This window comes from Chiloscyllium punctatum, chromosome 26 (assembly GCF_047496795.1).
Source record: "Chiloscyllium punctatum isolate Juve2018m chromosome 26, sChiPun1.3, whole genome shotgun sequence".
Taxonomy (NCBI): Eukaryota; Metazoa; Chordata; class Chondrichthyes; order Orectolobiformes; family Hemiscylliidae; genus Chiloscyllium; species Chiloscyllium punctatum.
The window spans coordinates 54,951,622-54,974,723 of NC_092764.1; the positions used below are offsets into that span (position 1 = coordinate 54,951,622).

The 23,102-nt window shown below is 40.6% G+C and overlaps 1 protein-coding gene across 4 annotated transcripts in view; it reads left to right on the forward strand.

Annotated features, from left to right (window-relative positions):
* Nucleotides 1-23,102, forward strand: part of ripor1 (RHO family interacting cell polarization regulator 1) — a 324,487-nt gene that overhangs the window by 191,499 nt on the left and 109,886 nt on the right. For 3 of the 4 annotated variants that reach the window (XM_072547436.1, XM_072547435.1, XM_072547437.1), the window contains exons 2-4: nucleotides 15,703-15,829; nucleotides 19,001-19,153; nucleotides 22,929-23,007. In XM_072547436.1, coding sequence (XP_072403537.1) covers nucleotides 15,729-15,829; nucleotides 19,001-19,153; nucleotides 22,929-23,007 — 333 coding nt within the window. In that variant the 5' untranslated portion in view covers nucleotides 15,703-15,728. Of the gene's footprint in view, nucleotides 1-8,099; nucleotides 8,214-15,702; nucleotides 15,830-19,000; nucleotides 19,154-22,928; nucleotides 23,008-23,102 lie in introns of those variants that run through there. The other variant, XM_072547433.1, reaches the window with a different exon arrangement.

A 23,102-nucleotide genomic window follows, 5' to 3' on the forward strand; every position in this document is an offset into this window, starting at 1 on the left:
ATGAGAGTAGTTAATGCTTCCCCCCAAAAAATTGACATGGCTGATGAATTGACAGGAAATTTTATTGATTAAAAGTATATCCCAGTCATCAAAATGGGACTCACCACAGCGACATCTGTTTATCCCGCAGTTGGAAATTCTGAAGTGCAGCAAGGAAAGGAGAAACTGGTTACAAAATGGTCCTACAAATTAACCAATCAACAGATTCCCTGAAGCAGTAGTTTCAAAGCAGAGACAGAATGTGGCATTAAACATTGGCAGTCTCTGCTTCATTTTTAAGACCCTCTGCAGCAGGCCACGAGGTGTAGGAGATTTGGAATAATGTTCTCCAGTCCTTTTCAGCCAACTCTGTAAGTTTAAGATGCTAGTTTCAGATCCTAATTGCTCCCAGCCTACCTGAACCTGAAATTATCATGTTCAGATCATTCTTAGCATGAGGATCCTACACTACGTTGTCATGAGTTAATCCTGTCCCATAACACATCACTCTGTCTAAAATAACCAACACCACAGTCCCACTCCATTCTCCAATGGCTAGATAGTCTGTCTGTAGTGTAGTCAGGGTCCTATGGAATCCCAGATATAGCAGACTCTGAGGGATATGCCAAGGAAATTGTAGAATCTGCTGGGCAGTTCCATGAGGGTGGCAGCCTCTGAAAATATACAACTAAATCAGATAATTTGGAGGGTTCAGCTGCAGACTAAAAAGAAATCATCCAACCCAACCAACCTATCCTGAACACTCCATCGTCTATTCAATCCTTTTCCCTACTTGTGCCCTGGCACCATATTTACACGGCATCCTGGGACTCTACCCCGACTCACTTTACGTGCTAACCTTACATTTATCTTATGGACCTAACCTCACATGAGCTATCATGGTGCTTTTCCGTGATGCTGGGCATTTAAAGCATAGGATATAAAAACTAATTCCGTGAAAAGGTGGAGCAGGAGGGCTTCGTTTGACTTCCTCAACTGTCCTTTGCTATGAGGACCTGTCGGATTTCAATTACGCTCTGCATTTCTGAGGAAGAAACCCTGATCGTGTCAAAAATCTGCAGCTCATTCTTGACATAAAATTAAGTAGCAGCAGAGTAACAATCTGACTAACAATCAGAGTAACAATCATTCTTTGGACAATCTTATCTATTGTTCTTAAAATAAATTATTCCAAATGCTCTGTATTAACTCCTCTGTTGCTACATGGACTCTTCCAGTCTCTGATGATTACAGTCTCCCAAGATTGTAGTACTTTTCTTCAAGCCCCCATACTGTATGACAGAGTGTAACTACTATTATTTGGGCCTATAAACAAGTGAATTTTTTTTACTTTTGCTATTTCATCTCTCTATCCAAATTGATTTTGTAGTTTGATCTTTTGGACCAAGATCTTTCTTTACTGTGTGGATCCCACCTGTTATTAGCAGAACCATCCTTTTCTTCCAGCATATCAACTCCCTTAAAATATTCAAATTCCAGCCTTGGGTCATCTTGCAATCAGATCTCTGTAATGACTGTCATATACATGTATTACTATTTGTGTTATTAATTTCTTTGTGTTACAATGCTGCATGCATTCTGAAAAAAATTGTCTTTTAATTCTGTCTTTTTAAACGTTGGTGCACTATGTTATAGTTGTACACTGGCCCTCCTGTGGTTATCATTACCCCAGCACTAGCTAGCACTACTGCCTTCTCGTTTTTCTTTCTGTATCTTCTCTTGCGTGAATCTTCCATCCCCACTATTTGGTTTGGTTTGCTGGACTAAATTGGTGTTGTCCATGTCAACAAAAGTCACAGACAGGGTGGTCAAGAAGGTGTTTAGTACACTTTGCTTTCTTGTTCAGACCTTTGAATATGGGAGTTGGGATGTTATATTGAGATTATACTGGATGGGGGTGAGGCCTTCTTTGGAGTACGGTGTGCAACTCTGTTGCCCAGTTAAAGGAAGAATATTAAACTGGAGAGGGTTCAGAAACATTTTACCAGGATGTTGCCAAGAATGGAGGGTTTGAGATATGAAAGTGGACGAGAAAGGCTGGGAATCTTTTCACTGGTGTGTAGGAGGTTGAGGGGTTGACTTTATTGAAGTTTATAAAATCATGAAGGATATAGGTAAGGTGAATGACAAGGGTCTTTTCCCTAGGGTGAGGGAGTTCAAAACTGGAGACATAATTTGGAAAAGAGAGGAGAAAGCTTTAAAAAGGACAGGAGGGGCACTCTTTCTACACAGTGGTTTGTGGTGGAATTAACTGCCAGAGAAAGTAGATACAATGCTTAAAAGACATTTGGGTAAGTTTATGCATAGGAAAAGTTTGGAGGAATATGGGTGAAACGCAGGCAACTGGGACCCGCTTAATTTGGGAACGTGGACTAGCTGGACTGAAAGGTCTGTTTCTATGCTGTATGACTCTAAACGCCTCCCTTTAATTATGGTGCTCTCACCCAGCCTTGGGGCCTCTCTACTCCCTGCAATGTGCAACATTTGAAGTCGGATCCTTGCAGACAAATTTCTCCTTCGAAACTTGGCACAATTCACTGTCTCACAATGTTTCTGAAATGGCTTATTTGGCAATGGTCTATTTTGTCTTGTACCATCAGTATTTCTTCTCTTGATTCAGAGCCTTTTTTATATATAATTTTTTAAAAGTTCCCAGCTGGATGAAACTTTTTTTTTCTGATTTTCTTTTAAATTGGAAGTAGAGAGCACAGTGGTGATACAATATGTAAAGTACACTTGATCCCATCCCCAAGTTGCAGTATACTGGATGTTGCATGTTCCACTGCAGTATAGTGGCAGAAGATAGGGCTCCATGAGTTTTGTGGGGAGAGAAGTAAATGAAGGGGAATTGTCTCTGGGTCCCCAGCAATGACTTGGTATGGAGCTAACAATAACTTGACCATGTATGTTGCATGGCCTCTGGGCTTAAGAAGTGGTGGGGAGAAACCTTGTATTTTGGACTCTACCCATTTTGACATCCCTGTATTTATTACGTCAGCTTCTGAATAGATGCGCATGCTTAAATTGATTTTCGGTGTCAATGGTGTAACCTTTGTGGAAAGTTGTTCTGAATTGATTTCCGCTCAAGTTTATGTGCAGGCTTCATGTGTTCCTCACTGGTGCTTGAGCTGCATGGTTAGTATTGCTCTGGCACTGTTCACATCACAGGAAACCACTGGGACAGTGTGATATCTGTACGCTTTGACTGGGTGGGGGTGATAGTAGGAGGATGTGCATACTTGATGCACAATTACCTTGCATAATGAGTGCTAGATCGACTAAACAGACTTTTATTTTCAAATTACCAAAGTTACTTTACAGAAGGGTCCATGAATCACTTTCTTTATTGTTTTGGGCCAATTTAAATATTGTGCAGCTTGCAGGGGACCAGTGTGCTTTCTTCAGGCTTGTGCATCCTGGCACAGCTACAGCATTTTACAATGGCAGTGTTTCAGTGCAGCCAACAAAACTGAATGCTCCAGTAACTGAGACTCCAGTGTTGCTGATAATTTATTACACTATGTACATTTGCACTTTCTATCTGGCAGTGGAGAATTGTACGTCCTCTCTGTTTTTAAATGTGTCTCCTTGATTTAAGCACCACATGTCATCCTCCAGCTGAAAAGAGAGGCAGGTGGCTTGTTTCCTTCACCTCTGCCATTACCATCATAACTTATCCCGCAGTCAAGCGGGTCCAAGCTGATTTGTTCCCCCTATGCCTACAACCTTCTCTTCCTTGCCTCGAATATTGTCCCAACAATGGCCCCCAACACCATCAGTGTCCAATAGCACTGCTATTGAAGGATTTGACATAAAGGAAGTCTCCATCAGGCCCAGCATGAGAGCTGATGTTGGAAAAGTTACGTCACTGCACATAATTCATACTTTGTTGCTCTGTATTTCTAATCTAGGCTTTGTAGTGCATCATTTGACACGTAAACAGGTGGCAGGAACCAGGTTGGGAGGAAAGAAGAAAGGCCTATGCTATGCAATGAAGCCTTTTTCTGTTGGGGTTGGTTTGCTGGTCTGAGCAAAGTACTTGGAATATGTATATTCTGTTGCTGGAGGATTGTTATGAAAAAGCTGCACATGTATTCCACGATTACCAAGGGATCTCATGAGCTTTTGACAATTTATCGATTTATCTCCCATAGTTGTTTATCTTCATGGAATTTTGATGAGATTTAGTTGGTTCAAGGGATGTCTGGTCATTTAAATGCGATAGTGACCTCTTTAGGGGTTTGCAAAGGTGCATTTCTAATAAAAAGAAGTACCCCTCACAGATTGTATGTTTGTCTTCCTGCAGTGAGCTCAGTCTTGTTGCTATGGTGAGATTTGTCTCATTTGTACAGCTGACTGCTGAATATCCAATCTTAAATTCAAATCATGCCTTGCTATACTACATATCTGTTGCAATGTACCTTGGGCATACTTATAGTATTCAACAAGATTCAAACGTTGTGTTGATTTCACTGTGGGGGAAGGAACACAACTTCTAGAACAGGTTAAGTCTATAGGCTTAAAGCAATAGCTATCAAATACAATCGAGGTTTTGATAAAGTATTAGCTCAGAGGAAATAGTAAGTAGTTTTTGCAGGACTGATGCCTGTCCTTGCAGATGCATTGAGTGGGGAGCCACTCTAGATTTGGTGCTGAGATCTAAGCTGATCTTAGTCTAAAATGAGAACATGAAAATGTCCCTGAAACACAGTGACTTATTAAGTGTCATCAAAACTGCTGTTTGCCCATGTCTTAAATTGCACCAAGACCCATTTTCTCATCACAGCTGTGCTCACTGACCTACATTAGCTGACCGTCAAGTAATGCCTCAGTTTTAAAATTATAATTCGTGTTTTTCAAATCCCTTTTGTGGTCTTTTCACTCTTACCCACTTTCTGCAATCTCCTCCCACCCCACAAAACTGAGATATCTGTACACTACTACTTCTGACCTCTTAGCCAGGGAGGTTTTGTTTAAATTTTTAAACTAGGCGGGTTGACTCTGATCTGTCAGGATATTGCTCTGAGAAAGGAACCAGCAAATGGTTGTCACTTATTTTGTTGAGTTGATTCGGGCGCAGTGCGTGGGCATGTTCTTTCTGTCTGCAAAGATCATGCCCCTGTGTGTTAATTTATTTATCTTCTATTAAGTGTGAGCCTGACTGACCATCCTAAATTGGTTGTGAGTACAATTCCTTGTACAGTCAAGATTATCCAACAAGTGCTGTCCTATTGCAGATTCATACATAAACTCTCAATACAGTGTTTTAAGATTTTCAAGCCTGGGTAGGTTGGGTATGGTCAGTGTTGATAAAATCTGGACTCTCTTGCTCCTCAGATGCTGTCTGACCTGCTGTGCTTCTTCCATTAGCACACTTTATGGACTTTGACTTCTCCAGCATCTGCAGTCCTCACTATCTTCTGGGTATGGTCAGTACCTTGCTTGTTGAAGCGAGATTCAGTGGGCATGATCACCCAGTTTTTGAGAAGCATGGCCTACATATGGCATCACACCAGCACTAAACTTTTTTTTTAAACTTATTCACCGGATGTGAATGTCACTAGCCAGGCCAATATTTGTTGTTCATCCCTGATTATCCAGATGGTAGTTTAGAGCCACCCAAATTGCTGTGGGTCTGGAGTCGCATGTAGGCCTGACCACATAAGGATGGGAGATTTCTTTCTGGACATTAATGACCCAAATAGGATTTTCCAAAAATTGGCATCAGTTTCTTGGTCATATTAGATTCTTCATCTCAGATTTTTTTAAAAATCCACCATCTGCCATGGCAGGATTTGAACCTGATTCCCCAGAACATAGGTCTCTAGATTAAAAGTATAGTAATATTCATATGCATATTGGGCACAACATTTGTTTTGTTTAAAATTGTGTGACACTGCATGACAGTATCTCAACCAATCAACACACTCCATTCTTGTGGTATAAATGCTGGTTTTCTCTTTGAAAATGTCATCTTATGAAATGCTGATGAATGCAAAAAAAACTTTCTTTTCAGCAATTCTCTGATAGATCTATACTAGACAAAATGCAAAGTAGACTGGTGTAAGATATGTTGATGCTGGAAATAGGAAAAGAGGAAATGCCACAGCATGGTGGCTCAGTGGTGGTGGCACGATCGCTCAGTGGTTAGCACTGCTGCCTCACAGCACCAGGGTCCCAGGTTCAATTCCAGCCTTGGGCGACTGTCTATGTGGAGTCTGCACATTCTTCCTGTGTCTGCATGGGTTTCCTCCAGGTGCTCCGGTTTCCTCCCACAGTCCAAAGATGTGTAGGTCAGGTGAATTGCCTGTAGTGTTAGGTGCATTAGTCAGAGGGAAATGGGTCTGGGTGGGTTCCTCTTTGGAGGGTCGGTGTGGACTTGTTGGGCCAAAGGGCCTGTTTCCACACTGTATGGAATCTAATCTAATCTAATCTAAATTAAGGCCAATCTCCCAAATGTTTTGCATGTTAGCTATAGGAGAGGCTACAGCAGATGATCAGAGAGATGGTGCTTACAATACAAGAACCTCTAAGCAATGCATAACATCAATCACAACACAGAATCCTGAATCTTATTGCAAAACTAACACCGAAGCTCATAATGGTTACACTCAAACAACAGCACTCTTGGTCAGCCCTCTCATTAAATACTGTCACAGATATTTAGGACTTAATTGGTTTGTGACTGATCAAAGTGATATATTTTTAGGAGGGAGTTGAATGACTTTGAGCCTAAGAGAAGATGGGTGAAGTGATAGATGCATTTGTGTCACTTAACAACCATCTAAGCATTTGGGGCAATGTACAAAAGAGTTATCAGTTTGAGCCTCATGTCAGGGAATTTAGGCTCCAAAATGAGAAGAAATCTCACAAAGGAATAAGAGATAATGAGCATGTTTCGCAAAGGTTAATCAGGAGCACTGTATTAAGCTGAACTTTGGATAGAGGGCAAAGGGAAACTTGGGCTAATGTTGAAATGTATCTTCGCACACAATGAGAGTGATGCTGGAATGATGACTTGTCTTTTTGTCCAATTTTAACCCTATTGACTTCGTAGAGGTTACTAAATAGCAATCAGCTGAAAGTGACTTGATTAATCTTTTCTATTTAATTTTCTTTTTAACGCAGAGGCAGTGAAGTCAAAAGTAGCAGTTGAAAAACCAATGATTTATGTCCATGTATTTTTAAAAACAATACAGATGTTAGACTATAAAATGGTAGAAAAACTTTTGAACTCCATTGATTCTGCTTCTGACAGTCCCAGCATTCTTTACAATGTTCCCACATATGTGACCCTTGTGACCTCCTCCCAAGATGTTTCCTCTGATGGAAATAACACTGTGAAAGCTGTTTTTTAACCCCAAGGGCTGCATTGCAATTCCTGCAGTAATGAAAATGGAACCAGCTCTCTGTACAGTGGGTCAGATTCTTTCGTAGTAAAATTTCATTGTCCGAAAGAGTGCAGGAAGATTAGTGCAGGAATGGGGGGGAAAAGCCAACAAATTCTGCATTAGTTCATTGAGATTGTGAGCTTTGCACGGACAACATACGTGATACACTGGTTAACATGGAGCATATTGTTGGTGATGGCAAGATGTTTCCCTTAATTCCTGCCTTGAGCGGTTTTTTTTTTGCCTGTTTTTCAAAAACATTTTCTCTGTCTATTAAGAAGTGCTTTTGTTGGACATCACAAAGGCAACCCAGTGCTTGAGGCGAACTCTATTCAGCAGGCTGATAGCATAGCAATCTCACTTTCCACAGCTTTATAAGCATCAAAATAAATGCCATGTGTAGACACATTGTAACATTGACAGTAGGGCATGACCTCTGCATAGAAGCTGGCATTGGTATTCCAGAACTTGTCTGCACCAGTCACTGACTGTCACATGTTTGGAACGCAATTGGTTTGTGACTGATGCAAGTGACAGATTTGAGGGGGGTTGGTGGATTGGGGCCCCAGGAGGAGATAGAGAAAGTGATAGATTTTGTGTGTGTGTGTGTTAGCTGAAAGCAGCTGTAAGTTTACATATACACATGCACACACAGAAAGTTATTTCTCCTTGATGCCTGCCTAGGAGTAATAAAGGCCAACAGTAAAAATGTGGCTTCATAATATTTAATCTAAGGAATGAAACAGTGGCTGTACAAGTCATTCCCCTCAGTGCTCCTGGAAATGAGAGACACAGAATTATCCCAGGGACGGAGTAAACAAGGTGTGGTCATCTTGCAATGTTTTGCTTTTATTTGTAAGTTACCTCTCTTCCAGGATTCGACTCGACTCTATATTTATAATGTTGAGACTTCTTGTTCAGCGTGAGATTAAAAAGAATAATGGTGTATTTTCTGAGATGTCTACTGTGGAGAGGTACAGAGTACAGCTAGCTCTCTGCTGTGGTGGGTCATTAGTTTGCTGGTGTTTCTGAGTAGACTTTTGACACTGTGTTGATTGAGAATCATTGAAGAGCAAGTTAGGCTCAGGTACATAGTCATCCTTCAGCTGTAACATGAACTGGAATTAATGTGTGGTTGTTAAATGTGATCAAAACCACAGGTCTCAGTTTCAATTAAATAACTGTCTCTGTGAACAATGCACGTGCTGTTAGCTGAGGTACATACAGCTGGGCTTTCAAGCAAAACCAAAACCTTGAATCTGCTGCCTCCGTGAGACAGTTGGTGCTTTAGAGCTGCTGCATTTGCTACTCTGCAGGGCAGTACTTTATTTTTTGCTGCACTGTGGAAACTGTGTGCAATAAGATTATTCAGAAATATCAGTTTTGGAAATCCCCCCCCCCCAGGTCAACTCTTGTCATTTCAGCTATGGCTTCAACCTGGTTCTTTGGGTGTTGCTACATTCTGTTGCAAACTCAAAATATCTCATGGCATCAGTTTCACTCACCTGGCTGCGATGAACCTGCACCTCTTTAAACACCTTTGCCAAAAGGATAGTCAGGGGAGGAATTTGACATTCGGTGTACAGAGTAGGAAGGAGTGTGTGTGGGGAGAAACAAGGCCAAGTACAAAGCAGGCTTACTCCCCGCATTGATGTAAGGGTTTTGTGTTTTTCTTCGCCTCCAGGGGAAGACCACATGTTGACACCAGCACTGGGGAGCTTCTTGAGCTCATGCATAAAGTATCATGAAAGTGTGGAATATGCTAGATGGATCTATCCATCAATTTACTGTGTTCCATAGTTCCAGTTCTTCATTCAGAATGGCTGAAAGTTTCACTGAGAAATATGGTAATTGAGATTCCTTAAGGCCTGCTTGTGTGTAAAATGGTCATTTTAATCAGTTTCTCACATTGAGAAATGTCAAACTCTCACTGCTGGATTTTTATGAAAGAGAGAGCTGTTCAGTTTATGCAGTGCCTTCATGTCCTCAGGACATTCAAAAGCCCTATGTTTCTACTTAATATTGTTTTAACTACAGCCACTTCATGTAGATAAATCATTGCATTGTTTGTTTGGGTGATATGTTTGACGGGTATGTTTCCCAAGGGGTTGGAAGATCACTCTGCTTAACCTTGGGTCATTGAGTGAGATTCATTTGATTAGGCAGATGTGGCCTTTAACTAACAACCCAGCCTTATGGACTGGTCATCCAATAATACAGCACTCCCTCAGACACCAGTGCAGTATAACCTTCTTACTTGAAATATGTGCACAGAAGCTGTGGTGGTTTCCTGCTGAGGAGGCTGAGACTAGCTGATGTCTTGAATGTGAAACATTTCTTTCTGATGCATAAGAAAAGCCCAAGCCTGCCTTAGTGTAAATTTCTGTCCTCTATCCTGACCAAGCTAACTACTAACCCTAACCCTAACTGAGTACCAAAGACCATTCCAGGGTTCCCATTGCTGCCTTCCCACTTGGGGTTGAACGGGAAGCAAGAGGTGTTGAGGGGCTCATATCTCCTGGACCTCCTGCTGCAGAAGGCCTGACGATTTGCCATCTGTTCAGATCCTGGCAGGGAGTTAACACAGGAGCTTTCCTGTTTTAGTTGAAAATATTACTGCACCTTCTTAATGTGAATTAATTTTACAGCATTTCCCAACCTGGTGAAGTCTATAAAGGCTGCATTTTATGGCAGATTGTGCTCTATACAATTTATTGTTTGAGTGATCAGTTGCCTTTTGATGATTCACTGTTGAATATTTTAAATAGTTTCAAGGCTTTGCGTATGCTTTAAAGTTGTGTGTGTGTGTAGGGGTTACAGTAACCATCTTCAGTACTACTCCGTGCAAGTCACAAAATAGTTGTTTAGAATAGTGAATTCCTTTTCCTGCTGTGTTTCTGCAGCTCCTTTCCTGGTGGTATTGACCCCTTGTTACAGTGTGTGTCGATGTGAATCTGCTGCTCAGCAATTCTAACTTTAAAGAGAAGTATGCAACTGATTTGTATGAATTACAAAATCCAACCAAATACTAAAATGGAATTTTATCACTCGGCTACTTTTGGAGGTAACTCTCCAGCAGAGTTCTGACACACATTGACCAACTCTGCCATTCGGTCCAGTTACTCTGTTCTGTTCCACTGTTTAGTGAGATCATGGCTGATATGTGTCTTAATTTCATCCAGCCACCTGGACTCCTATCCCTTAATACCCCTGAACAGCAAAAATTTATTCATCTCCAATTTCTTGAGGAACCATCTGTTGCCGTTTGTTCCACACTTCCTTTTGCATGAGTAAATGTTTTCTCACCTCTGTCCTGAATGGCCTGTCTCTGATTTTGTTTTCTTGCCAAAGGTGGTATTTATTCAACTTCTTTCCAAATCCTAAAAGACCCCATCAGAGTTCTCCTCTGTTTTATATACTGGGAATACAGTCCTATTTTGGCAAAAGTGAGGACTGCAGATGCTGGAGATTAGAGTAGAGAGTGTGGTTCTGGAAAAGCACAGTAGGTCAGGCAGCATCCGAGGGGCAGAAAAATTGACATTTTGGGCAAAAGCCCTTCATCATGTCCTGTTTTATAGATACAGTCCTATTTTGTGTACTCTTTCCTCAGTTTAACCATTGGAGCTCAGATCATGTTTCTTGTGAGTCTGTATTGCACTCTTTACTAAGGCCAATGGATCTGTCAATGGGTAACACACCAGAAGTTCTGTTATTCCTGAAGTCATTGTGATAGTTAAATATTTTCAAATATATTCTCCAGTTTACCTAATTTCCAGGCCTACATTGTTAGAAAGCATGGAGTCAGGTTTCTGTACTTAACAAGAATTGCTATTTGTGCTAAGTAAATAGATCTTAGCTACAGGTAAGCAGTTATAAAGTTAAACAGCATTAAACTCTAATCCCCTTTAAAAACAGTATGTTAGGATGAAAGGAAAGGCTGCTAGGTGAAGGGAATGCTGGATGACTAGAGAAATTGGTCAAGAAGGAAGGAAGCATATGTCAGGTATAAACAGCAGAGATTGAGTGAATCCTTAGATTATAAAGGCAATACGAGTATAACTCGAGGGAAATCAGGAGGGCAAAAAGTGGACATGAGATAGCTTTGGCAAATAGGAGAATCCAAAGAGATTTTAGAAATACATCAAGTGCAAAAGGGTAACTAGGGAGAGAATAGGACTCGAAGATCAGCAAGGCAGCCTATATGTGGAACTGCAGGAAATGGGGGAGGTACTAAACAAGTATTTTGCATCAGTGGAGAAGGACATGGAGGATACAGAATGTGGGGAAATAAATGGTAACATCTTGAAAAATGTCCATATTACAGAGGAGGTGGTGCCGGATATCTTAAAAAGCATAAAGGTGGATAAATCCCCAAATCCTGATCAGATGTACCCTCAAACTCTGTGGGAAGCTGGGAAAGTGATTGCTGGGCCTTTTGCTGAGATATTTGTATCATTGATAGTCATAGGTGAGGTGCCAGAAGACTAGAGAATGGCTAACATGGTGACACTATTTAAGAAAGGTGGTAAGGAAATGCCAGAGAAATGTAGACCGGTGAGCCTGACGTCAGTAGTGGGCACACTGTTGGAGGGAATCCTGAGGGACAGGATTTACATGTGTTTGGATAGGGAAGGACTGACTAGGATAGTCAACATGGCATGGGAAATCATGTCTCACAAGCTTGATTGAGTTTTTTTGAAAAAGTAGCAAAGAGGATTGATGAGGGCAGAATGGCAGACAAGATTGATGTGGATTTCAGTAAGGCATTTGACAAGGTTTGTTATGGTGGACTAGTTAGCAAGGTTAGATCTCATGGAATACAGGGAGAACTAGCCATTTGGATACAGAACCAGCTCAAAGGTAGAAGACAGAGGGTGTTGGTGGAGGGTTGCTTTTCAGACTGGAGGCCTGTGACCAGTGGTGTGCCACAAAAATCAGTGCTGGTCCACTACTGAACGTAGGAAATATTGTTAGTAAGTTTGCAGATGACACTAAAATTGGAGGTGTAGTGAACAGTGAAGAAGGTTATCTACGAGTACAACAGGATCTTGATCGGATAGACCTATGGGCCGAAGAGTGACAGATGTAGTTTAATTTAGATAAATGTGAGGTGCTGCATTTTGGAAAGGCAAATCAGGGCAGGACTTATACACTTAATGGGAAGGTCCTGAGGAGTGTTGCTGAACAAAGAGACCTTGGAGTGCAAGTTCATAGTTCCTTGAAAGTGGAGTCGCGGGTAGATAGGATAGTGAAGAAGGCATCTGATATGCTTTCCTTTGTTGGTCAGAGTATTGAGTACGGGAGTTGGGAGGTCACGTTGCAGCCGTACATGATAATGGTTGGGCCACCTTTGGAATATTGTGAGCAGTTCTGGTCTCCTTCCCATCAGAAGGAAGTTGTGAAACTGGATAGGGTTTTTGATTAGATTAGATTCCCTACAGTGCAGAAACAGGCCCTTCGGCCCAACAAGTCCACACTGACCCTCCAAAAAGTAACCCACCCAGACCCATTCCCCTACTCACGCACCTATCACTATGGGCAATTTAGCATGGCCAATTCACCTGACCTGCACATCTTTGGACTGTGGGAGGAAACCGGAGCACCTGGAGGAAACCCACGCAGACTCTGGGAGAATGTGCAAACTCCACACAGAAGTCGCCTGAGGTGGGAATTGAACCCAGGCCCCTGGTGCTGCGAAGCAGCAGTACTAACCACTGAGCCACCGTGCCGCCCTGTTCAGAAAAGGTTTACAAAGATGTTGCCATGTTGGAGGGTTTGAGCTATAGTGCGAGGCTGAATAGGCTAGGGCTGTCTTCTCTGGAGCGTCGGAGGCTGAGGAGTGACCTTATTGAGGTTTATAAAATCATGAGTGGCATGGATAGGATAAATGGACAAATTCTTTTCCCAGGATTGGGAAAGTCCAGGACTAGAGGTTTAGACTGAGGGGAAAGATTTAAAAGGGAACTATGGGCAACTTCTCCATGCAAAGGGTGGTGCAAATGGAATGAGCTGCCAGATGAATTGGTGGAGGCTGGTACAATTGCAACATTTAAAAGGTATATGAATAGGAAAGGTTTCGAGGGATATGGGCCAAGTGCTGGCAAACGGGACTCGATGAGGTTAGAATATCTGGTCAGTATGGACAAGTTGGATCAAAGGTCTGTTTCTGTGCTGTAAACCTCCCTGACTCTCTAACTCCCCATAATGCACATTCAGATGTTGGAGGGAAAGCTAGAAAAGAAGTTGAGAGTCTTTGCTCACAAGGTCTGTTGGGTTGGTTGTTGCTGATTAAAAGGCTTTTACTTGGCTTTCCTTTCTGAATTCTTTCTGGTTTGCTAGAGTCACAGGGTATTCCGACTTGAAGCCTCCATTCCCTGCTCCTCTGATGTTCCTTCACCTGCTGTGCTTTCTCCAGCTCGACACTTTATCGACCCCAAGAGGCATAGGGTGGATGGTTCACTTGTAAATGTTCACTGATCAATTAACAGTCACAACTTATAGAATCACTAAAAGAAAGAAACTGGTTTTCTAAAGGTTTAATATGGATTTCAACGAAGTCAGAAGTCTCAACACCAGCTTATAGTCCAACAGGTTTCTTTGAATTCCACCTGATGAAAGAGCAGTGCTCTGAAAGCTTGTGATTTCAAATAAACCTGTTGGACTATAACCTGGTGTAGTGTGACTTCTGACTTTGTCCACCCCAGTCCAGCTCTGGCACCTCCACATCATGGATTTTTACTGCAGAGAACAGAGAAACAGCTCCTAAGCTAATGGAGATCTGACCACTTTTCTGTATTTTGTTCCCAGTTCCAAGCTGCTCAGTTACCTAAGAACCAATGTCACAGTAGTTGGCAGACAAAGGGCCCTTTATCATTGATAAAAGGTCACTAGTCTATCGACCAGTCAATTTCTTATTGTCAACCAAAGCTCCATTCATAAAAAGTTCTTTGCTCCAGTCCATTGTGAAAATCACTGTAACCCATAGTTGTGCAAAGTGTTGATTATCAAATGTCTTGCTCTTGCTTTCCAACCAAGTAATCCTTGGTCTTTTAAACCATTCTTCCTCATTTGAGTCCAACATTTTAAAAAGCATAAAAATAAAAATACCTGGTCTTTACATTTCTAAGTTCTAATGTGCAGTCTGTATGCAGTGATCCAGATGCAGTCTAACTTAAACTATAGTACTGCTGTCGCAAAATGTGATTTAACATATACAGACCATTCAAACATCAATGATATTTTTAAGACTATGGTATTTGTGAAGATCTCCCTGTTGTGTTGAAACTTCTGTTTTAAAATAATTATGAAATGAGCTGTGGGCCATCTTCTACTGGCACTACCATTCTGAGCGTAAAAAGGTTTCTAATGCTCAAGTCATAAAACTCTCAATAAGCATTGTATCTGGCAACCTGTATATAGGAGTTGTATTAAGCCCCAGTCAGGATCAATTTCTCTGACAGTGTACCAGGTTGTGAAATAACTTCTTGGTTAAAAGATCCCAGTTTGTGACTAGTCTATTGATCATTCTCATAACATGTTTATTGAGCAGTGGTCTTCAATCAACTACAGTGAACAATTAACGGCAGTTTGACAGTCAAGTGTGAAAAGACTATTTGGACATTGTGACTCTATTATACCTGTAATGTTATCACGTTTTGGTCACCTAACCTAACCATTTTTTTGAGGAGAGGTTGTGCGAGGTCTTCAGTACATTATTCAACCTATTATTGGCTTAAACTGAAGCAATTTATTTCAGCTACATTGAAATAATGTAAACAATTAAAACATAAGATGGGATAGAACTGATGATAGGTAAAGTAAGAACACAACCAATAACCAACATGATAATCTAATTCTGTCTAAACCAGTACTTGAAAGTGTTAAGTTTGAATTGTTGATCGTTGCAGGATTTTAGTAATGCTAACTGACTTTTTACTGTCTGATCTCGTTGGGTGTTTCTTTTGCTAAGTACTTTGATTACTGTGCTTTGTGATGATGTGAGCATTTTGCCATAAATTACCTTCATTCTGCTGCTGGGGCAGGAATGTATTGAAATTCTAATTGCTGTAAGTAAACAGTACGAGGTCAGTTAGAGATTAACTGTTGCGTTGATGGAAATTTATATTCTGCTAGATGCTTGCAAATCTCCAGATGAGGAAAATAACAGCTTTAAATTCTGTCACATTTTTGCATTTTGACACACTGAAATGTTTGTAATTGCACACCTATATTTTTGACTTTTGCAAACATACATTTATGTGTCTCGTGTTTGAGGACTGTGGTTCATCGGTGCCTTTCTCTGTTTCCACAGGACTTCAAGCCAGGAAACCATTTATAATGTCGCTGTCCATGCGGCCTGTGCGCCGCATTTTGTTTACTGGAATTACTAGGAGTCAGTCCTTTGCTGGAGTCAATTCACCACAAGACAAAGCATTCAGGTTAGTGACATTTCCAAATCAAAAATCTATTTCCCCTGCTGTTTTATTTTAAAGCGTAATGTAGAGAATTGATAAATATTTGAGGCTTATGTTTTTATATTGCCCACCATGGCTCAAGGATATATTGGTTAGGATCTCCCACAGTGAATAGCTGAGCTCAGTTGGGAAGGCCAAATGAGTTCTACTGTGGTAAAGTGTCAATCAGGGTTGATGCTGTTGCCGATCACTAACTACTAATCCCTCGGACATGAGGGCAACCTGTTTTTCCATAAAGCTGTGCTACGTCATTCCCACACAGACCAGACCCGTGAGGAGCTGCTAGTTTTACGGACTGTAACCTTGAAATTCAGAACCTCCCTTTGTAATAGCACTGGGTATTCTTGGACCACACGAACTGAAGTGTTTTAAGAAGACTGCTATCACCACCTTCTCAAAGGCAATTAGAGATGGCCAATCAATGTTGGCCAAACAACCAATGAGCACTTCCCACTAAATTCAATAAGTCAATAACGTTTATTCAGCATCCTTCACAACTTCAGGATCCTTGCAGCCAACAATACTTCACTGCAGTAACTCTACTTCCAAAACTATGTAGGAACCATGGCAGAAAGTTCATGTGCAGTAAGGCCCAATTAGCAACACAAATAATGGTCAGATATTCTGTTTGCTCACAAACCAGGAGAGCTCCCTAACTCTTGAAGTAATGCCATTGGTTGTTTTTGTGTTTACTCGAGAGGCAGATGTGGATTGGTTTAATTTTGTCTGATAAACCCCAGCCCCGTCAGTGTCAGGGCTGTCTGGATTGTTTCCTCCAGTCTCTTGAATGAGACTTAACTCCAATCTCAGGGTTGATAGTGCCATCACTTAGCCAATGGTTGGTTGAATGAGGTTGCTTATTTCTCTGTGAAATTATAAGTAAATATGAGTCAAACTAGGAGCACAGTTGAAACTGCATCTTCATTTTGTGTAGGTGGGAATTCTGGTTTCTACAAACATCTAATTAATCTGTTTTCTATATAAGACTATCCTAAGTTACAGGTGTTTGACAGAGTGGGAAATTTAATCATCCAGTTATCAGTTAGCATCTTAAATGCAAATTGACCTGTATCATGTAACAAGTATGAACTTGTTGGATTCACCACTTCTGCCTGCAGATTTACCTGAATGATGCAAAACTGTTATTTATTCAGTGATGGTTTTGGTTTATTGGCAAAACAACTGTGGAAAAATTTGGTTAGATTATTGAAATATGGATTGTTTGTTGATGGTTATTCATTCTCTTTATACAGTTGCTCAAAAGAGAGGATGTGATTAAGCATTGAACGAAATGCGATAAGTTATAGTGAGGATGTTGAGGCTAAGCAGGTACAACCCGAAAACGTGCTTGTTTTTGGCGTAGTGTCTTTCTGGAAAGCTAATTTTTAACTTGCTAGAGAGAGAATGTAGTGCAGTAACAGCTCGTTTGTGCACCTCTGTGTAATCCTGCATGTGACTTAGAATTTTGGCAACAGCATCTAATGTTCTTTGCTCTCTGAAGTGATCATTTTGGCCCAGTAAACAAAATAAAGTTAACTGCAGTCACCAAATTTATCCCAAGGTCATGAACTAGTTGTACTTTCACAAAAGAGGAATATTTTTCCAGCCTATTTTTCTTGCCTTGATTGTGTTTTAAAACTGCAATTTCTGACATGAAAACCCTAAACGTTAATTGTGATTTTGGAAATGTTAGGTCACAATATTTTACTCTACCACACTTATTATTTTGATTGGAAAATGGCCACCACATGCACGGCATCATTTCGCTGAGGATTTGGGTGCTGGTGCTAAGGGTGTGCAGTAGAAGCATACAGAGTATGTGATTATGATCTTAATCAGTTTGTGATGCTGATTTGACTCTTGAACCGCCTTCTTTAACTTCCACTTCAACTGACATACAGAATCCCTACAGAGCAGAAAGAGACCATTCGGCCCTCTGAAGAGCATTCCACCCAGATGCACCCCCCCTCACCCTATCCCCGTAACCCTGCACTCCTCATGGTTAATCCACTTAACCTGCATGTCCCTGGACACCACGGGGTAATTGAAAATTGCCAACTCAACTAGCCTGCATATCTTTGAGTTATGGGAGGAAACCAGAACACCTGGTGGAAACCCACACAGACACAGTGAGTTAAGTACTGTACACAGATCTCTTAATCTTTTACCTTGCTTTTACCCGTATTAATAAAGCTTAGGATGTCACTGTTTTATTCATCACTTTCTTAACCTGCCCTGCCATAATTAATGATTTGTACACACATCTCTCAAGGTTCCTCTGTTTCTGCATCCCATTTAGAATTTTATCATTTAGTTTGTGTTGGCTCTCCTCATCACTCTGCACTTCTCTGAACTAACTTCCATCTGCCACTTGTCTGCCTATTCCACAAGCTTATGTATATCCTTGTTAAATTTATCACTGTCCTTTCACAATTCATAACACTTCCAATTTTGTCACCCACAGATTCTGAAATTGTGCCCTGTACATTCAAGACTAAGTCATTATTGTATTATAGGGATAAAAGGTGATCTGGTACTAATTGCTGAGGAATCCTGATAGCTTCCTCCAGTCTAAAGTACAACCATTCATTGTCCTGCTCTGTTTTCTGCCCCTTGGCCAATTTCTTTTTCAGGCTGTAACTGTCCTGTTATTCTATGGGCTGCCAAGTTTGTTGTAGTGTAGACTGTAATGCAGTCAACTACAGTCTTAACAATGACCATGCCTGTTCTGATAAAGGTTCCAAGTTGTCTTTTGACTCTACGGATGCTGCCTGACTTGTTGAGTATTTTCCACCCTTTCCTTTGATTTCACCCTGCTTTGCATAAAGTCCACTGAAGATGTTACCTAGTAAGGTAATGAAACGTCTGAAAATTAACCTTTCAGCTCAGCGAGCAAACCTACATCCAAAACCTCAACCTGAGCTACAAATCTTCTCAAAACTCAGTGTTCTAATACTGGGCTATCGAATGTAAATTGAAAGTGTTCTTGTTTCTCTTGGAGTAGTTTTAACCGTATGGTTTTGGTGCTAGGTGTGTTAAGCTTCTTCCTGCCAATTGTTGAGGCAAAATTGTGCTCTCGGAGTTTGATCATTTTCATCCTTTTTTTAATTGATGTTGTGAATTCTTATTTTGCAGAAAGCTAAAAGTGTTCAGCACCCCCACAACACACCGGAAAACTGCCTCTCGAGCTGGCAAAATGTTCAACATTTCTCATAAATCACTCCCACCCAAGAACCCTCAGCCTGAACGGTTGGACGAGGTTTATGAAGCTTTAAAAAAGGGCCTAAAGTAAGAAGTTTTGTTTGTGTAGACGTTCTTGAACAAATGGAACCATCCCAAGAATTGTACAATTTGCTTACATTCATTTATAAAAATTAAAAATTTGAACTCAGATTTCTCCAGTTTCCTCATTTCCCCTCCCCCCACCTTCGAGGAAATCCCTTGAACTCAGCACCACCTTCCTAACCTGCAATCTTCTTCCTGACCTCTCCGCCCCCCACCCCACTCCGGCCTATCACCCTCACCTTGACCTCCCTCCACCTATCGCATTCCCAACACCCCTCCCCCAAGTCCCTCCTCCCTACCTTTTATCTTAGCCTGCTGGGTGCACTTTCCTCATTCCTGAAGAAGGGCTGAAGCCCGAAACGTCGATTCTCCTTTTCCAGCAACACATTTTCAGCTAAAAATTAAACTACTTTGATATGTGAATGGGTCCAGTCCTGAGTGGTAAAGATGTGTTTTGTGACTCATGGGTAGTTTTCTGTAGTTTGTGATGTCTGGGGTTTGGCTTTTCTGTGAAGTGTGGTTTGTGTTGAATCCAGCCGATGTGGACATTGACAAATGAAGAGATGAGTACTAGATATTGAAAACCATTAACTCCTGAACGCATGTTGTTTCTCTACCACCACTGGAAAGAACAGTAATTTTGGCTTAAAGTTATTAACTAAATTACTGTACAATTGTCAATGAGTCCCAATACCCATTCTGGTTTCTGTAACTTGTTGACAATTTGTAAACGATGAGAACTACAAACACAGTTCACTTGGGCTAGAAGTGCAGGTCAGTTCTTTTAACAAAAATAACTGGAGTACAATATGTTTACTTTGAGAATGTTTTGGTTATCACTTGTCAGATCTTCCCACTTACCTTTGTCTAAGAGCAGTGCCTTTTTGAACATTCACCTATTGCTTAACTTGCTGATTCACTTTTGACAAATATGTGAATTATGGTTGTTTAATGAAAGAGACCCTACAAATAGTTTTGCTCTACTCTAACTCTGCAGAAAGAGACAATTAAAGATATTCAGACGTTTTTAATATAATTAATAATTAGAAAAATCCAAAATATTTACTTCTGGATACATGTTAATCTTTGCGATTTATCCAGCAAGTAAAGCAACCCTACTCCTTCAACTGGAAATTTGATTGTCCAAACAGAATGGTAGCTATTGTGTTGAAAACAATATTGGATGCAGTAGCTGAAGAGGAAACTCATCTACCATCATAATATTAGATCTTATCAATTTTATATGTTAAAAAAAGGTTGAATTTTTAAAACTTGTAATGCTCTATTTCTGCTGTTGGTAAATAGTTGTGATTGGAGTTTATTCTGGTGAAATGATAGTTGAAGTTGACTACCAAAACTGTTTTATTTATTTTCTGCTTTGACAACTTCATAACAGTTGCATTTTTATGTTTAGGTAATGAACACAGTTTTCTGCGAATGTTCACTAGAAAGATTTTAGATGATGAACACCCAATTCCTGTTCCACTTAAGGCTCAACTTAGTACCAGCTTTCCATTGAATCATAGTTGTGGTGGTCTTTGGGTAGTGATCTTCTATCAAGAAAGCCCTATTTTTGGGGAAAAAAAACAGAAGTTAATATGAATTCTTCTGGATATAATCTTATTTTAAACATAGATCAATGCCAATTTTAACACAGTGCACGTTCATTCTGAAAAAGAGAGTCTGGTTTGGAAAGTAATGTTGGTTACTTTATAAATTTGTGATATAACCCAGCATGACTTTGCATTCTACTCTGTTTGATTCAGTGCTAAATTTATTGATAGGACTGGAGTTCATTTTTAATTGAATATGTCAAATAAATAATTTATGTAATAAAGACTTTCCCTGAGATTTGTCATTCACTGAGCTGACAGACAGGATGAAAGTTGGCATGATGATCAAACTGGGCGCTTTGGCTCCCTCTTTCTAATGGAAAGAGACATTTGGGATTTATAGACTAAATTGCATTCTGATCCTGGCTAAAACAGATGTAAATCTGTGGAATGTTTTAGAGGTAAGAGGAATAATTATACACTGTAACCTAGTTCAAAATCCTTGGTTGAAGGGGGTGTGGAAATTGCAACTTTCACTGCTATCTAAACCTTTTGCACCTTTTCTCTTTAAAAGATTTCATAATTGTAGAGACAAAAGTACAAGGCACAACTGTTGACCAGTTCCTGTCGCCTTTTCACTTCCCAGTTTCACCTTTTCTCCCGAGATAACTTCCCATCATTGGGATAAGTGTTGATGCACTATCCTTGTAGATTTCCCCATCAGTCACGAATCATTTGATATGACATCTAACTTTACAGATTGATTCAAGTACTGGGTCATTTTTTAATTGCGGTTTCTAGTCTTATTGTATAAGGGATACAGTTAATTAGAAGACAGAAGAGCTTTATAGAGTTATAGAGATGTACAGCATCGGTCCAACCCGTCCATGCCAACCAGATATCCCAACCCAATCTAGTCCCACCTGCCAGCACCCGGCCTATATCCCTCCAAACCCTTTCTATTCCTATACGCATCCAAATGCCTCTTAAATGTTGCAATTGTACCAGCCTCCACCACTTCCTCTGGCACCTCATTCCATACACTTACCACCCTCTGTGTGAAACAGTTGTCCATTAGGTCTCTCTCATATCTTTCCCCTCTCACCCTAAACCTATGCCCCCTAGTTCTGGACTCCCCGGCCCCAGGGAAAAGACCTTGTCTATTTATCCTATCCATGTCCCTCATAATTTTGTAAACCTCTATAAGGTCACCCCTCAGCCTCTAACGCTCCAGGGAAAACAGCCCCAGCCTGTTCAGCCTCTCCCTATAGCTCAAATCCTCCAACCCTGGCAACATCCTTGTAAATCTTTTCTGAACCCTTGCAAGTTTCACAACATCTTTCTGATAGGAGGGAGACTAGAATTCACACAATATTCCAACAGTGGCCTAACCAATGTCCTGTACAGCCGCAACATCACCTCCCAACTCCTGTACTCAATACTCTGACCAATAAAGGAAAGCATACCAAATGCCTTCTTCACTATCCTATCTACCTGCGACTCCACTTTCAAGGAGCTATGAACCTGCACTCCAAGGTCTCTTTGTTCAGCAACACTCCCTAGGACCTTACCATTAAGTGTATAAGTCCTGCTAAGATTTGCTTTCCAAAAATGCAGCACCTCACATTTATCTGAATTAAACCTCATCTGCTACATCTCAGCTCATTGGCCCGTCTGGTCCAGATCCTGTTGTAATCTGAGGTAATCTTCTTTGCTGTCCACTACACCTCCAAGTTTTTTGGTGTCATCTGCAAACTTCCTAACTGCGCCTTTTATGCTCGCATCCAAATCATAAAGTAGAGGACTTGTGGTGTCAGACTAACAGTTGTGTTTTTTTTAAAACTACAAAACTAAAGGTAGGGGGAAAGATATTAAACAGGGTCACCATGGTTTGGGTGTGTTGGGGATTGAAAAGAAATGAGGTGTATTTTTGAAATTCTAGTCTAAACACACTAAGCTTCAGTATTTAATGAAAGTGGCATGTATTGGATTAATGATCCTGGACATCAAATGTCTAGGTTTAACAAGACATTCTGGATGGACCAAGGCAAATCAACAACTGGTACTAATAAACTGTAACTGCCTGTAAGTTGAGATGGTTATTGCTCACTTACAGCATGAGGAACTATTTCCTAACATGCACTTACTATTAGTTGTTACGATAATAGTCAAACTGTGTCTGCTACATTTGTTCTGAGAAAATGTTGTTTATCCTATCCTTACAGTGCATACTTGCAAGTTCATCAGCTGGAGCTTGACAACTTAACAGCTCAGCTCAAAGATATGAAAAGAAATTCCAGATTGGTGAGTAATGTTGCTTAAATAACACCTAAAGTTGTGCAAAGGTGTTGGTTTTAATATGCAGTAATATTAGACTCTGTAATGTTCAATTAAAGACA